This window comes from Triturus cristatus, chromosome 3_2 (assembly GCF_964204655.1).
Source record: "Triturus cristatus chromosome 3_2, aTriCri1.1, whole genome shotgun sequence".
NCBI lineage: Eukaryota > Metazoa > Chordata > Amphibia > Caudata > Salamandridae > Triturus > Triturus cristatus.
Genome location: NC_140584.1, coordinates 660,539,386 through 660,554,193, shown reverse-complemented (window position 1 = coordinate 660,554,193; position 14,808 = coordinate 660,539,386). Strand labels below are relative to the sequence as shown.

The 14,808-nt window shown below is 45.8% G+C and overlaps 1 protein-coding gene across 2 annotated transcripts in view; it reads left to right on the top strand.

Moving 5' to 3' along the window:
• The window catches only part of SLX9 (SLX9 ribosome biogenesis factor), a 525,706-nt gene that overhangs the window by 412,151 nt on the left and 98,747 nt on the right, over positions 1-14,808 (top strand). For both annotated transcript variants that reach the window (XM_085648634.1, XM_085648633.1), the window contains exon 3: positions 12,620-12,688. In XM_085648634.1, the coding sequence (XP_085504760.1) occupies positions 12,620-12,688 (69 nt within the window). The remainder of the gene's footprint in view (positions 1-12,619; positions 12,689-14,808) is intronic.

The window sequence follows — 14,808 nt, the reverse complement described above, 5'->3', positions numbered from 1 at the left end:
GACAGTTCTGCTCATACAAAATCTAAGTGAAGTGGACCTTATGTTTGATGGCTTAACATTAGATTTTACTTTCTTATGTCAGGGCAGTGCAGAGGATCTCTTTTACAAACGTAAATAAATTGCTTTTCTTAAAGCCAACATTACCTGGTGGTGGAAGGGAAAGGTTGCTATTTTGTGTCTCTGCTGCTCATCGACTATGACCACCTATGCCGTGGCATTCATTTTCCTTCGCCTTTTAGCGTGGATGGTACCATATATAAGATCACTTCAGTTTTTCTTTGAATTGTACGCATTTCAGGAGGATGGCGTAGCTTTTGAGTGTGCCTTGTTTCTAAATTGGTGGCCAGTGATATGTACTGTCTCTTTTATTTCCCGTATTCCCTCACTTCATTCTAGGGATCATTGTGGGCCACTCTCCCCTCTATGGATCCTGGGTGTTCTCTTCTTCAGAAGGGTACCCCTTTATTCGTCTCCGAAGGTCCAATGTTTTATTCTTCATGTCCCCTTCCTCCCATCCTTCGCTGCCTAACTTAACAATCTATTTGTAAAGTGCATGATCACGGCCAAAGCTGCTTATTTCCACTGATTAAAAAATGTTGACACCAAACTCGAAGATACATATTTTACAAAAGGCTGACTGAATTCTGGTGGATTTGAGCCTTTACCCACATAGTCAAACACAGGCCCTGGAGCAATACATCAGCCCACAAAGAAACCAGACTAGCTCCTTGAAGTGGCTGCCCTGGCCTTATTGGGCAGGACTCAGTAAATTAGGTGGACGGTCGGAGCTGGCTTTGTTTGAACAATGAAAATAATATGAATAAATTGCGGTTTCCTGAGCTTAGGAAATTGCACCCAAGTGTCTGAGGTGATCTAGAGCGTTACTCTTTCTGTAATAGTCTTCGAGCTCAGTGGCCCAACAATATGACTAGGTCCAGGGCGTGGGGGCCCCCTCTATGTACTTTGCAGGTGGGCCCCCTCAAGTTTCGTTATGCCACTGCTCAAGCTCTGAACGTTATCTTTTATACAATCCCTCTCTGTTACAGGGTTCTCTGCTTCAGCAGGTGTTTCCTAGACTTTCCTATGGTTTCCTCCTGGATCATGTGCCACAGGCTTGTCTGTTTGTGGGCCTGATTCACTTGGGGCCTCTGTACTCGTGGCGGAGTCTCCGTACTCCTGGCGGAGTCTCCGCACTCGGGCGGAATCTGCCCAGTGTTCACTTTGCGGAGATTCTGCAGGAGTGCAGAGGCCCTTTGTGAATCGGGCCCTGTGACTTCCTCCTACTTCTCAGAAGTGGAAGAGCCACCTTCCCTTCGCAGATAGCATGCTGCCTCCCATATCGCACGCACGTTTTTCTATACATACCTGATTTTTTCGTACCTTTTCTGCTCCTTGTTCAAATCATATGCTTCATCCATAGACGCCAGCTGCAGGAATTCAGCCAGCGACAACCAGATTACACCAAGAGACCTGCATAGGTGCTGATTGTGACTCGGAGTTTATACCCATTTTTTTTTTTAAATGGACTTTATTAGGTCACAAAACAAAACGCAGTCAATCCCCTTCCCCCGTACTCCGCCCTCCAGCCAAATCAGAACGTGGTGCAGTGACCAGTCCACCAAACTGATCACAACTGTACAACATTCACCCCAACAGCGTCTATGCTACGAGGTAGGTCATCCACAGGAGTAATCCACAATGAATGTGCGATAAAACCAATATGCCCCCCGCCCCATCCCCCAGCAACCCCCCCAACGTAACCCCCCCCTACCCACCCAAGCATGTCGCCAGTATCTATCATAATTACATGTGCATCAAAGCTCGGAGTTTATACCCATGGCAGCTCCCTCTTTCCCTTGTCTTGCAGTCAACTTTGCTTGGTAATTGTACTGCCTGTAGTTATATAGATTGCTTCAGGGTGCATCCTTTCCTTGTGTTGCTTAATGGGATCCCAAACATAGTGGGGGTATTAGCCTGCTTCCAAGAGTGTCCCATGTGCCTTTCTTGCTCCTGTGACCCCCCTGGCCTATTGCCTCTACAGTTGCTACCAGAAGTCTTCTTTCTGGTGGTAGTTGGTCCACTAGTTGTGTAGCAAGTTACTTGTGAATCAGATGTGCTGTCTAGAGAAACAAGGCAGCACTGCAGCTGCAGGAGATTTTTTTTGTATCAAAAAGGAGATCTATTTTGACTGTAGATGCCAGTGCCACCAGGGTCGGTGCTGTGTTGTCCAAGTACAGGATATAGGGGAGAAGACCGTAGCGTTTGCGTCCCATTCCTTAACTGAAACAGACGTCACTATTCAGTTATCGAGCGAGAGGCATTGGCGGCAGCTTGGTCAGTGGAGTATTTCCGCACGTATCTGTGTTTGTGCTTCGCATGGATTACAAGCCACTTGTCAGAGTTTTACTCCTGAGTGGCGCAGGAAAGGGTTCAGCAAGACTAGCGGCAAGGTTACAGGAGGACAAATATCAAATTGAACTTATTCCTCGATGGAAGAATGTTCAAGCTGACTGCTTATCACACCTGTCCATTGTTTGGGAAGAGGTGGAGAGGGAGGCGGTAATATCCAGTTAACTAGAAGGTGCAGTGACGTTGTTATCCAAAGTGGGTAATTCCATTAGTGTAACTACGTTTAGCAAGGAGGAGTTGAATGAAGAGATAGAAATCGATGAAGTGTTGAAATGTGTTAAGTTGCTAATTGTTAAGGGGTATAGGCGTGAAAGTACAGTGGCTGTTGGAGTGAGACTGTATGTAAAAGTTGTGGATGAACTTTCGTTGTGTGGTCATGAGATAATTATGAGAAATTACAAGTTGGTGCCACCACTACGTTAGAGGGAGAAAATTGTTTCTCTAGCTCATTAGGGTAACCTTGGTCAAACCCTCTCTAAGAAAAGAGTACGGGAATTGTTTGGGTTGCCTGGCATGGGTGAGGACGTGGTAAGTTTTGTAGTGAGGTGTTTGGATTTTAAGAATAGTGAGAAGAGACTGAGAACAGGTGTAAAATCGGAACAAGGACACATTGAGGATTCAGGTAAACCTTGGTTCACGGTATGCTTGAACTTTATTGTTCCCATGAACGAGTTATGGGCACAGTTTAGATTTGCACTGGTTATGATGGACGTTTTTTTCAAGTGGTTAGTGGTCAGATTTATGAGGGAGGTGACCACCAGAAGCACCAGTCCTGTCTTGGAAAAAGTGTTTAAAGAGGAAGGGTTTCCCTGAATACTTGTCAGGGACAAAGGTACTCATCTTGCTTCAGTTGATATGCAGGGTTTTCTGAGTGGTTGTGGGTCAAGGTCAAATTCCACTTTATTCGATTAATTAAAATCATAAAAGCATTCTACAGCAAATATCAAAAGTTCATCTATAAAACAGTTGATAAATTTAATACAGTATTAAACAGTTGATAAATTTAAAAAGCAGGTTAAAAGGGCGATAATTGCATAAAATACATTTAAAAAAGCACTCGAATGAGCAATATAGATGGATCCAAATTTCTATTGTTCTTCCAATCTTAGCCTTATTCTCTTGCATCTCACAGATGCGGCTAAAAAACTAGCAGTGCAGTACATAATTAGAGGAGAGAGCAACATCTGTAAATAAAACAGTGCAGGCTTATACTGGATAAAGCCCAAGTCCTTCAAAATAGATTTTAAGTATCTTATGCGCGGTTCATGATAGAAGGAACAAAAGAACAAAAAATGGGCATTATCCTGAATAGAGAAACCATCACATTTGCATGGGGCCGATTCCTCCAGCTTGCACCAGTCTTTCACATCCCACAGCACCGTATAAATTTGGTTAAACCGAAATTTGGATAAAAGCCATCTATGAAAGGGGTTGGTTACCGTTATTAAATAAGGGGCCAGCACACAGGATGGAGATATCAGAACATGAGCCCTCACAGAGGGTTTACATAAATCGTGGGCTTCGCGCTCGGCCATGCGAATTCTCAGAAAATTTATTTTCACCCACGACAGGTCAGCTCTACACAAGGCTTCAGGTCTACTAAAGATTTCAGGGCGTCCCAAAAGTGCTGTCATAGTTTCAATGTAAGTCAGCCACTGAATGTCCCTTCTGTGATCAAGTTGGAGACAATCTTTGATGATCCGATGATTAAGGCTAAGGTTTGGGTTAAGCCAAAGCTTTATCCACATCAATAGTGGGGCTAGATTTATTATGTCTAGGATATAACCCATTCCCAGCTCTAGGTGTACTGAGAAGGTAGCAGTTGACTGGGGTAAACCCAGCAGTGAGCGAAAAAATTTGTTTTCCTCAGTCTGGATATCTTTAGAATTAACGTAACCCCAGACTGCTGCACCATATCTAGCAATTGCAATTGTCTTGGCTTTATAGATGGCCATAATAGCCTCCATAGGTTTCCCCCCCAATCTCTTAGCAAAACCCAGAATTGCAGCATATGAGCTTCTTACCGCATTCATTTTAGATGTTACCTGCGGTGTCCAGGTTCCCCTCTGATCAAAAATCACACCCAAGTAGGTAAAGACCTTGACACTAGTAATCACCTCTCCGTCACAGAAAAATGATTTTTCTTTACGCATACCACATCCTACAGACATGGTATGTGATTTACTTTTGTTGATCACCAGGTCAAGACTAGTCATAAAATTACAAAAGGCATCAAGTAACTTTTGTAGGGCAACTGGGGTCCTAGCTATGAGTACCGCGTCATCGGCATAGAGGAGCACCGGAATTGGTGCACCCCCCATGCTCGGGAAATCTTTTGTGGCAGACGTTAGGTAACCCTCCAAAGAGTTCACGTAGAGCGTGAACAACATTGGCGCCAGGATGCATCCCTGGCGGACCCCTCTAGTGGATCTAAAGCTCTCGGTGCACTTTCCGTCGGTGGTCATTCTAATACGGGCCCTCAGATCTTTGTGGAGCTCCGCCAGAAAGTGCACCAAGGAACTGTCGAGGCCCATCTCCAGCAACATTGCCCACAGCTTAGATCTATTAACAAGATCAAAAGCTGTGGACAGGTCCATGAAACCAAGGAATAAGCTGCCCCCTTTTGCTTTGGTGTATTTGGACAGTATGAGGTGGAGGTTGAGGCATTGATCCTCAGTACTCCTCCCTGACCTAAAGCCGAATTGTGCCTCGGATAGGATGTTATTTCCCTTGGCCCACGCGGAGATCCTCGCCAGGACAACCTTGCCTAAAATTTTTACCGAGGAGTCCAGAAGCGATATAGGTCGATAGCATTTTGGATCTCCTCTCTGCCCTTTTTTAAATATTGGGACGATTGTAGCTAGAGACCAGGACTCAGGGAAACCCACTATTGCGGCAGCGTTAAAAACTCTAGTTAAAATGTTTGCCCAAAACAGTGGGTTTGCCCTGTACATGTCCGCTGGCACTCCGTCGGGGCCAGGGGCCTTGCGCCCTGCTGTCTCCTCTATGGCTCTAAGTACCTCACAGGTTTCAAAACTCACAGACTCCATGGGGCTACCATTTACGGGGGTTATAAAAGGGTCTGGCTCCCTGTGACTATCATAAATTTTTTCAAAATGGGATAGCCAATCGACCTCTGAGATGTTTAATTCCTGTGCTGAGTTTTGAGCGCCTGTAAGAAATGGAGAATTTATTATTGTCCAAAACTCAGCACTATTTTTTAGAGTAGCTTTATCCCTTAAATTCTCCCAAGCTTTACTTTTTAATTCATTTTTACGCAGAGTGATGGCCGTGTTATAATCCTTTCTCAATCGTGCCACAAGCTCCTTATCCCTTGGGCGGATGTTGAGGGCTTTTTTAAGGCGGTTATGAGCTTTACTGCAATTTTTATCAAACCAGCCTTTCGCCGGGTATTGTTTAGCCCCCTGCCCTTTGGCTAAAAGACTGCTAGACACAAACCGGCAAATATCTTCAAAGGAAGATATAATATCATTGTGTCCAGCTGATGGGGTGGCACACACCATTAACTCTTCCGCGACTGAATTGGATAACGTTATAAAAAAAAATTCCGGTACAACCGACTCCCATTTAAGTCTTCTCCCCTGATCCTTTTCTTTTACAGGCAATATAGTCCGCTGGAGAACAACAGATTTTGACAAGAAGGCACTATTTGTCAACACCAAACCTACCGGATTATGATCACTCATGGGCATAGCAATTGCATTATATGTAATCACATAATTAAGAAAATATCTCGAAATAAAAATAAAGTCAATTATCGAATCGCTAGCCCTTCCCGTGTAGGTGGCAACCCGTGTAGTATTGTCATAAAATTCAGGTTCAAATAACTCATTTTCCTGCAGTACATGTTCAAGTGCTCGACCCTTCTGTGTGTGTTCTAGATGAGGGGGTGACACACTGCCTGGCCCCTCCGATTCCACCATAACACATTTTAAACATAAATGAACATTAAAATCGCCCATTAAAATAAATCGAAACAAAGTGGTTTGCTTGTCTCCGTAGAGAATTAAAAAATCTGATAACCAATTAAAATGCGAGGATTCTGGAATACTATTGGAAGCATTGTAACAGTTAACCAACAATAATTTACCACCATCCTCTAAGGTTAACTCCAGAATGATAAAATTTTTGGAAGCGCAGTCTAACATAATCAATTTGCCTTTTAAATTCACCGAAACCAACATCATGAGACCGCCTTTGTTCCGTCCAGCTGGGGAAGGCAAGGCAGGGACAAAGAAGGATGTAAAGCCATCTATCCAGTAGTCACACTCCAAGTCCCAAGTCTCTTGCAAGGCAATAACGTCATAACTCTTTACAAAGTTTTCCCAATTGGGGTCTCCCTTCTTAGCCCGCAACCCAGCAATGTTCCAAGATAACAGCCTAACCGTGTCCCCATTGACACTAGGAATAATCTCTGGTGAGTTGTTCTTGACCGCCTCAGAAGAAGGTACGTGGACCATTGATGTTGAGGCCGCTGCAGCGGCGTCCTCTGTACCCTCTCCCTCTCCCCGTCAATCACAGAGGTCGAGGCCTGAGAGCACATTAAACCTGTTATACGTTGTAATGGGGGGACCCAATAAACTAGAATTATCACGGCCCTGCAAAGAACATTGCTGAGCCCGACTGGGCCCTACCGGAGTAAATGGATAAGGTCTTGGTCTGGACAAGGAGGGAAAATTGGCCTTGTTGTAAAAATACCCCAGTGGACGAACACGGATACTATTACTGTCCTCCAACAGGGATGCTGCCCGCAGGAGGACAGTGGCCACATGTTGTGGGTATTTAAAATTCACAACCACGCAATCCCCTCTACAAGATTTCCTTGATGGGCCAATCCAATTCACTCTCCTCGTCGTAATAATATCTCCAGCAAGTTTGGAAGGGAAACCGCATTTAGCGCCTAACCAAGCCACCACTTTATTTTTAAGAGAATCATGCGCTTCCACTTGCGGCTCAGTATTACCTGAGCAAAACAGCGGAACATTTGCAAGTACGATGACATAAGGAGCGCATTCCGGGGGCAAATTAATAGTATTGACGCATCTACTTTGAACAACGTTATTGTTATATAAGGGGCCAGGTCTCTGCAATCCCCTCGCCTGATCAGCATCCAAATCTGCTGGTGGAGGGTGGATTGCTAGGGGAACAGTAGGATTGCGGACCGGGCTAATAACAGGAGGGATCAAGGATAGAGAGTTGGGGGCTTTTGTAGCACTACCTCCCGTCACTTTAGGGATTGCTAAACTATTATGAGGGGGTAAAAGATTCACCTGAGAGAATTTAACCAGCTGTTGATCCAGAAGACCTCCAAGTCTTTTAATCTCCGCATTTGCGATGTCCAATTTGACTGTAAGACAGTCAATGGAAGCCTTAAGTTTTAGGTCTACCGCTGCCTCAATACGTTCAATTAGCAAATCAAACTGCTCTGGGCTCAGTGTAATATTGGGTTCCTTCGTGATCTCTGCGTTTGGTTTGGATTTGGGGGAAATATAACTATCCGGCCGGTGAACTTCCACTCTTCTCCTGTGGATGGTCTTACCCCCCCTCTTGCTTTGTTGCCTTCTGCATGATCTAAAAGGTCTCTTTCCCCTAGTTTCTTCCAATATTTCTGCCTCTTCCTCAGAGTCAGGGCATAACGTATCATTCATTGTAGAGACCATTAATGCATTATCATGCTCCTGGTGAATAGGAACTACTGTATTACAGGTTGGTTCAGTAGCGTTATGGTCTTCTGGCGTACAGTCCAAGATTCTATCGCCATCTAGGAAATCCTCCAGTGTAGCAGCTGTAGCTGGGGAGGGGGCATAATCCGGAGCGTCTACTTTGCCCAAGGAAGCTCTTCTATCCTCGTTGATTTTGGTCACCCTCTTCACTAGAAAATTATTCATGGAGCCAGCCCCCGTGACCACCTTATTTTTCTTAGGGCCAGACATCGTAGAATATGGCCGAAATTGACTGTCCCCTACGACTAGACCCAGATTACAGCCAAGGTACACTAAAGCTGCACACCTCCACAGCCATGCTCATATGACAAAAAAGTAAATGTAACGAACAACAGCAGTACCTGAAGTGGGGCAGATGTCCTGGAGTCCGATGTCAGGGGGATGGCCCCGCCCTGCCTCCTTCTGCCCCTGACGGCCACAGACGGTCCCGCCCTTGTCCCGGGCTTCGCCCGGGCGCTGCCCGCGCGCGTCCCGCGCTGCGTGAGCGCCTGGTCGATTTTAAACAAGTCCGGCGCTGGGTAGCGTCGTCATCGGCAAGCGCCGGTACAGGGAATGCCGGGATTTGTAGTTTGCATAGGCCGTTCCCCTCACGGCAATGAAGGTCCGCCAAAATGCAGCCCAGCGACCCCACAGCAGGCCGTTCCCCTCACGGCAGGTAGGTGTATGGCACAGCGTTCAACTTTTGTCAAGAGCGTCCCGCGCTGCGTGAGCGCCTGGTCGATTTTAAACAGGTCCGGCGCTGGGTAGCGTCGTCATCGGCAAGCGCCGGTACAGGGAATGCCGGGATTTGTAGTTTGCATAGGCCGTTCCCCTCACGGCAATGAAGGTCCGCCAAAATGCAGCCCAGCGACCCCACAGCAGGCCGTTCCCCTCACGGCAGGTAGGTGTATGGCACAGCGTTCAACTTTTGTCGAGAGCGTCCCGCGCTGCGTGAGCGCCTGGTCGATTTTAAACAGGTCCGGCGCTGGGTAGCGTCGTCATCGGCAAGCGCCGGTACAGGGAATGCCGGGATTTGTAGTTTCCATAGGCCGTTCCCCTCACGGCAATGAAGGTCCGCCAAAATGCAGCCCAGCGACCCCACAGCAGGCCGTTCCCCTCACGGCAGGTAGGTGTATGGCACAGCGTTCAACTTTTGTCAAGAGCGTCCCGCGCTGCGTGAGCGCCTGGTCGATTTTAAACAGGTCCGGCGCTGGGTAGCGTCGTCATCGGCAAGCGCCGGTACAGGGAATGCCGGGATTTGTAGTTTGCATACGCCGTTCCCCTCACGGCAATGAAGGTCCGCCAAAATGCAGCCCAGCGACCCCACAGCAGGCCGTTCCCCTCACGGCAGGTAGGTGTATGGCACAGCGTGCAACTTTTGTCGAGAGCGTCCCGCGCTGCGTGAGCGCCTGGTCGATTTTAAACAGGTCCGGCGCTGGGTAGCGTCGTCATCGGCAAGCGCCGGTACAGGGAATGCCAGGATTTGTAGTTTGCATAGGCCGTTCCCCTCACGGCAATGAAGGTCCGCCAAAATGCAGCCCAGCGACCCCACAGCAGGCCGTTCCCCTCACGGCAGGTAGGTGTATGGCACAGCGTTCAACTTTTGTCAAGAGTGGTTGTGAAATAAAACACAAGTTCCCCTTTCTGAACAACCCACAAGGAAATGGGCTTGTGGGGTGGGCCAACAGATTAGTGAAAGGTACCATCTTGAGGGATCTTCAGAATAGAAAGGATATAGAAAGGGTGGTTGATGAAGTTGTTTGGGCTCATCGCTCTACTGAGAATGGTATTTGCGGTGTATCCCCCTTTGAGTGTACGAGGGGAAGAAAGCCAGGAACCAAATTGCACCCTGGATGGCTCTCCTTGAGTAGCAATATGGAGGTCAGTAGCAAGGATGAATTGGTGCGTAACGGCAGTCGAGTGGAGGTTGGAGATTGGGTTAAGATCAGAAGAGGTTGTGTGGGGGCTGTACTCTCTTAAGTATTTGGGACCTTTCAAAGTAAAATCAGTGCACAAGTGGCAGATAGACCTGGAGAATGGTGATAGGTGGAACAAGAGGAGGGTGGCTCTGTTTCAGAAATGGCGGGGGGGTGGAGTATGCCTTGTCCAAAGTGGGCATGTCGAAAGGCATTAGTGGTTACATGTTGATGGATGGCGGTGAGTTGTCGGGCAGAGGGAGGGAGGGGATACTTTTGCCAAGAGTGAGCAGTCGCAGCCGGGGGGGGGGGGGTTAATTTAAATAAAAATGTTAACTTAACTTCGCCGGCCTGGTCCAGTGTCGTCTTCGCCTCTCCAGCCTCCGGCAGGAACAGGAAGCGGGCAGCCTCCTTCCCCTCCCATAAGCCAAACAATGGCAGCATTGTGATTGGTTGGGACGCCAACCAGCTAGGCGTCTATGGGGAGGCCATTTTCTCCATGTAGGCCGCATGCAGCCTACATGGAGAAAAGGCAGAGTACGCATGACTGGTTTGGTCAGCCCCAGACGGCTGACCAAACAACGCCCTCAGCAGTGGGCAAGCCACTCCTCCCCTGCCCTAGAGCAGACCCGCCCACCCGCCCTCCCCCAACCAAACACGTCTGCTTTCTCGCTATGCGAGAAGCAGAAACATAAAATTGAGAAAGCAGTGGGGCGACACTGCTCCACCCTAGTGGAGGAGCCGCCCCTGAGAGTGAGGTGAGGGATGGGGAAGTGAGGAGTCTGGGAACCCGCAGACCTCCTTGCTATTTGAAAGACTATGTGGGCTTTATATGTTTTCAGCTCCTTTTATCAATGCATTGCTTTATGTTAAATCTTTGGTGTGTGGTTCTTTTTTTGTTGTTGTTGTTGTAGTACAGTGGAGTTAAGTTTCCTTTCTTGTTTGTTTTCCCAGTTTGCCTGTTATTAGTATGGAAAATATAATTGTTTTCTTGTAAGGGAGATGTGTAGTGCTCTTCTTACCCAGTGCTGGCTCGTGCTCCAGCATAGTTTGTGTTTAGGAGTGTTGGGTTGCGTGGATTCCACCATGGTCAGTTGGATGTTGGCTGGCTGGAGGGAAGCAACGTTATCCACAGGCTTCCCATAAATGTACCTGTTTAGAAGTATCCTGCATCTACAGCTTAAATCGCTACAGAGCTTCCTTTTTTTTGTTGCCGTATTATATATCACAAACTTGATCCGAAGGTATTACAGCACTTTACATGAGCACCAGTTACGTTACACAAGGATACATTAATTTTTATAATACACAGATGTTGGTGTTTTCTACACCAAAGCCCACATGTCCTTCTAATTACCGTACTTTTTCACCAGGTAATTATTGGCAGGTTTGATCACTAGTATCCCTGCAAAGAGGGGTGTTCATCTGTGCCACACATTACTATGGCACTCATAATCAAGGCCTCAGTCTGCTGTACAGTACTTTTTCGCTTTTACAAAAGTTTGAGCATTGCGGCCTAGTTCCGCTCAGCCATAAACCTCCATGACGGGTCACCTAACACTTGCAGCTCTGATAGCTGCAATGTCCCCGTTATGATGTCGCTGATTCTAAAGGCTCCAGTCCTCTTTGTCCAACAGTGCCCTTTCCCTTAAGCGACCCAACCTTCCTGAGACTTCTTATACAAGCAGAAAGGAAGTTTGTGCCAAATGGGTAGTTACTCATTGTAAGAAGGGGTGAGGTTCAAATGCTTATGTAGCGGGGTGGTGCATGCATTGTTGTTCAGGTGGCCTTTTGGCTAATGCTTTCGGTTTACGTCACTTTCGCTGGTAGGGAGGGACATAACACACCTTAGCTGAAGGGGATGGATAGACCAAGGATAAAGATGTGGCTTGGTTAATAATGTTCATTGCTGGCTGCTGGCTCTTCTAGTCTTCTTTGTGATGATTGGAAGAAGCACCTAGTTGTTTTTTTATGCTATGTTCTGTTTTGATTTATGTTACCCTTTGTGAAATTAACGCTCAAATGTTTTGTTTGTATCCATTTTGTAACCTTTTTGGTTACCTTAGTTTATCGTCGGTAGCCCCTGTGCTGCTGCAGGGAGTACAGGTCCCAATGTCACGTATCCTGTCTTTACTCTGTTCACTCCTTCATTGTCCACCAGTCAGGCTGAAGGAGGTTCAAGGAGTCCCCTAATCCCTCCGTTTATGGTTGCATCCACATAAGGTATCATAGTCGCTTAGAATACATGTTGATTGTTCAACTTACAGCCACAAGGTAGGGACATGCAGTTGCCCCCATATCAACAATGTAATAGGTCCAAATTAAACCTCTGTAGTGGAAGTATCCAAATAGATAGTTAAGAGAACACATTTTCATTATAAAATGTTCTTTACAATATTATGGTATAGTTCTATGATTGTTTTGTTATTTGATTTGCTAGATACCCTGCAGATTATTAGTTATACTTCCTAATCAGTTGGATAACTCTTAACTTAACATACTGGAAGTTGCTGCTTAATAACTCATACCTTCGTGCACAGTAAGAGTTTCAATCTGTTCTTCCATTTGCAGGTGTTGAGGAGAAACCACTGTTGTCGAAGAAAGAAAAAGTAAAGCTCAGACGTGACCGATGGCTACAGAGTAAGTACTCTCCGAAATGTACTACAGCTGGCGTGAGCTCATGCAGGCTTCCTTTGCAGCTAAATGCAGGGAATGTGGGATGGAACAAAGTCTCTGAATGTTTTTACTGGAAATATCTCAACTTTCTGTATTCATTCCAATGTATACATGAATTGATCACTAATGTAAGGTATTTGGCTCCCACACAGCAGCAAGACAGGTCCCCACACCACTGGGAAGCAGTGCTCTACTGAAGTCTAACCTTTCGATGTCCTTCTTTTTGGTCATTACTTTCTCCTGTTTCCATGTGTAATCCACCGCATGCGCCCTACATTTCCTTGCTTGACTTTCCAGATTCCATTATGCAATCCTGGTTTCCAGCAGCATCCCATTGATACCCTGTATCAGCAGCCTTCAATACAGTTGACCATAAGATGTTGGTCGAGCGTCTCTGGGCTGTCGGAATTGAGGGGCTGGCTCAGAAATTTCTGGAATCTTTCCTAGCGGGAAGATCTTAAGTGGTTGCTCTGGATCCCTCAGGGTTCCGCACTCAGCTCTACGCTGTTTAATGTTTATGTGAAACCCTTGGCCTACTTTATCAGATCTTTTGGGCTTGATCTCACTTCATATGTGGATGACATCCAGATCGTGGTGGCTTTGTCCAACTCTAACAATCGAGCTGGTTCCAATTTACATGACTGTATGATGGCAGTAGGAAAATGGATTTCCCAGAATTGTCTTAAGCTCAAATGAGGTCGTCATGTTTGGAAACTCCCCTTCCCTATGGCCCTGGTCCTGTTATCCAAAATAATTTGGTACCCCTCCTTCTCCGGTGTGTAAGGTTAGAAATATTGGAGTGGTTAAGGATAATAAGCTGCCCTTTGTACCGCAGGTAAATGCGGTCACGTCCTCAACTTTTCATGTCTTAAGGATGCTTAGAAAGATCTTTCTTTTTATTCCTAGCAGCTCCTAAAAACTAATCATGGCACTCATACTCCCTAGGAGTGATTATTGCAATGCCTTATACCTCTATACTCAGCAGGAACACCTTAATAAGTTACAGGTACTGCAAAATGCTGTGACTAGAACGCTAACTAGGATTCCTAAACACCATTCTGCGGCTCAAGCCATTAAACATCTTCATTGGCTACCCATTAAGCAGCGCTTTAAATTTACGGTTCTCTGCCTGGCCCATAAAGCTCTGTATGGAGCCAGCCCGGAGTATCTCAGTCTTTCCAATGGTATGTTCCAGGAAGATGCCTAAGGTGTACTGGCACTTTCAAACTAATTGTCAATAGGTTCAAACAAACAAATTGGGGTGGAAGAGGATTTGTAAATTCCATGGCCTAGGAATGTAATGTTCTCCCCCTTCCCATTAGGTCAATTGCAAATCTCTCTCTTTTCAGAAAGAATCTAAAAACGTGGTTGTTTCCTAAATAAATCAGTATACAAGTGACTCGCTCCCCTTTTTAGGGTCAGCGCCTTGACAAATTCGGGTATTTGTTTGCGTTCTCTAAATTGCTTTAACATAACATATCTGATTCCAGATTTCTATAGATTAATAATTCATTTTTTCAGATACTAAAATGTTCTGATTTCCATGACCTCAACCTACGACCTTTGCTGGAACTGAACTGGGTAATGCAGCTATATTGCAAGATTGCAATGTTCACATAATGGGTGAACTTTTCCAAGAGAGTTCTTTTATATCTATAATTAGTATAAATCTAGCTGTGGAGATACTCAGTTGGCTGCACTATTATACTGCAGGTTCGTGACTTTGGGGGCCCACTTCATACTTGCATACCTGTTATGCCCAGAGGACAGACCTTATGACAATAGCATTACAATTTGATGTCATTATGAAGGATGAGTGCGAAGTTGCTACACTGGTAATTGATCTTTGATGCACTATGATACATGTGGTGTGGGGTCAGTTATAGAGAATATGGAGTGGGTAATTCTGAACTCATTGGTGATTATTTGTGTTGGACTTAAGTTCTAATTGGTATAAAGTTTAAATTGTCCCAGAAAATATTTTAATTCCCATAGGTAATACTCCTAAATCAATCAGATTTGTTTCATTATACCACATTTCCAAATATCAACAAAAAGCACTTGTATATTATTCTTAATTTAGT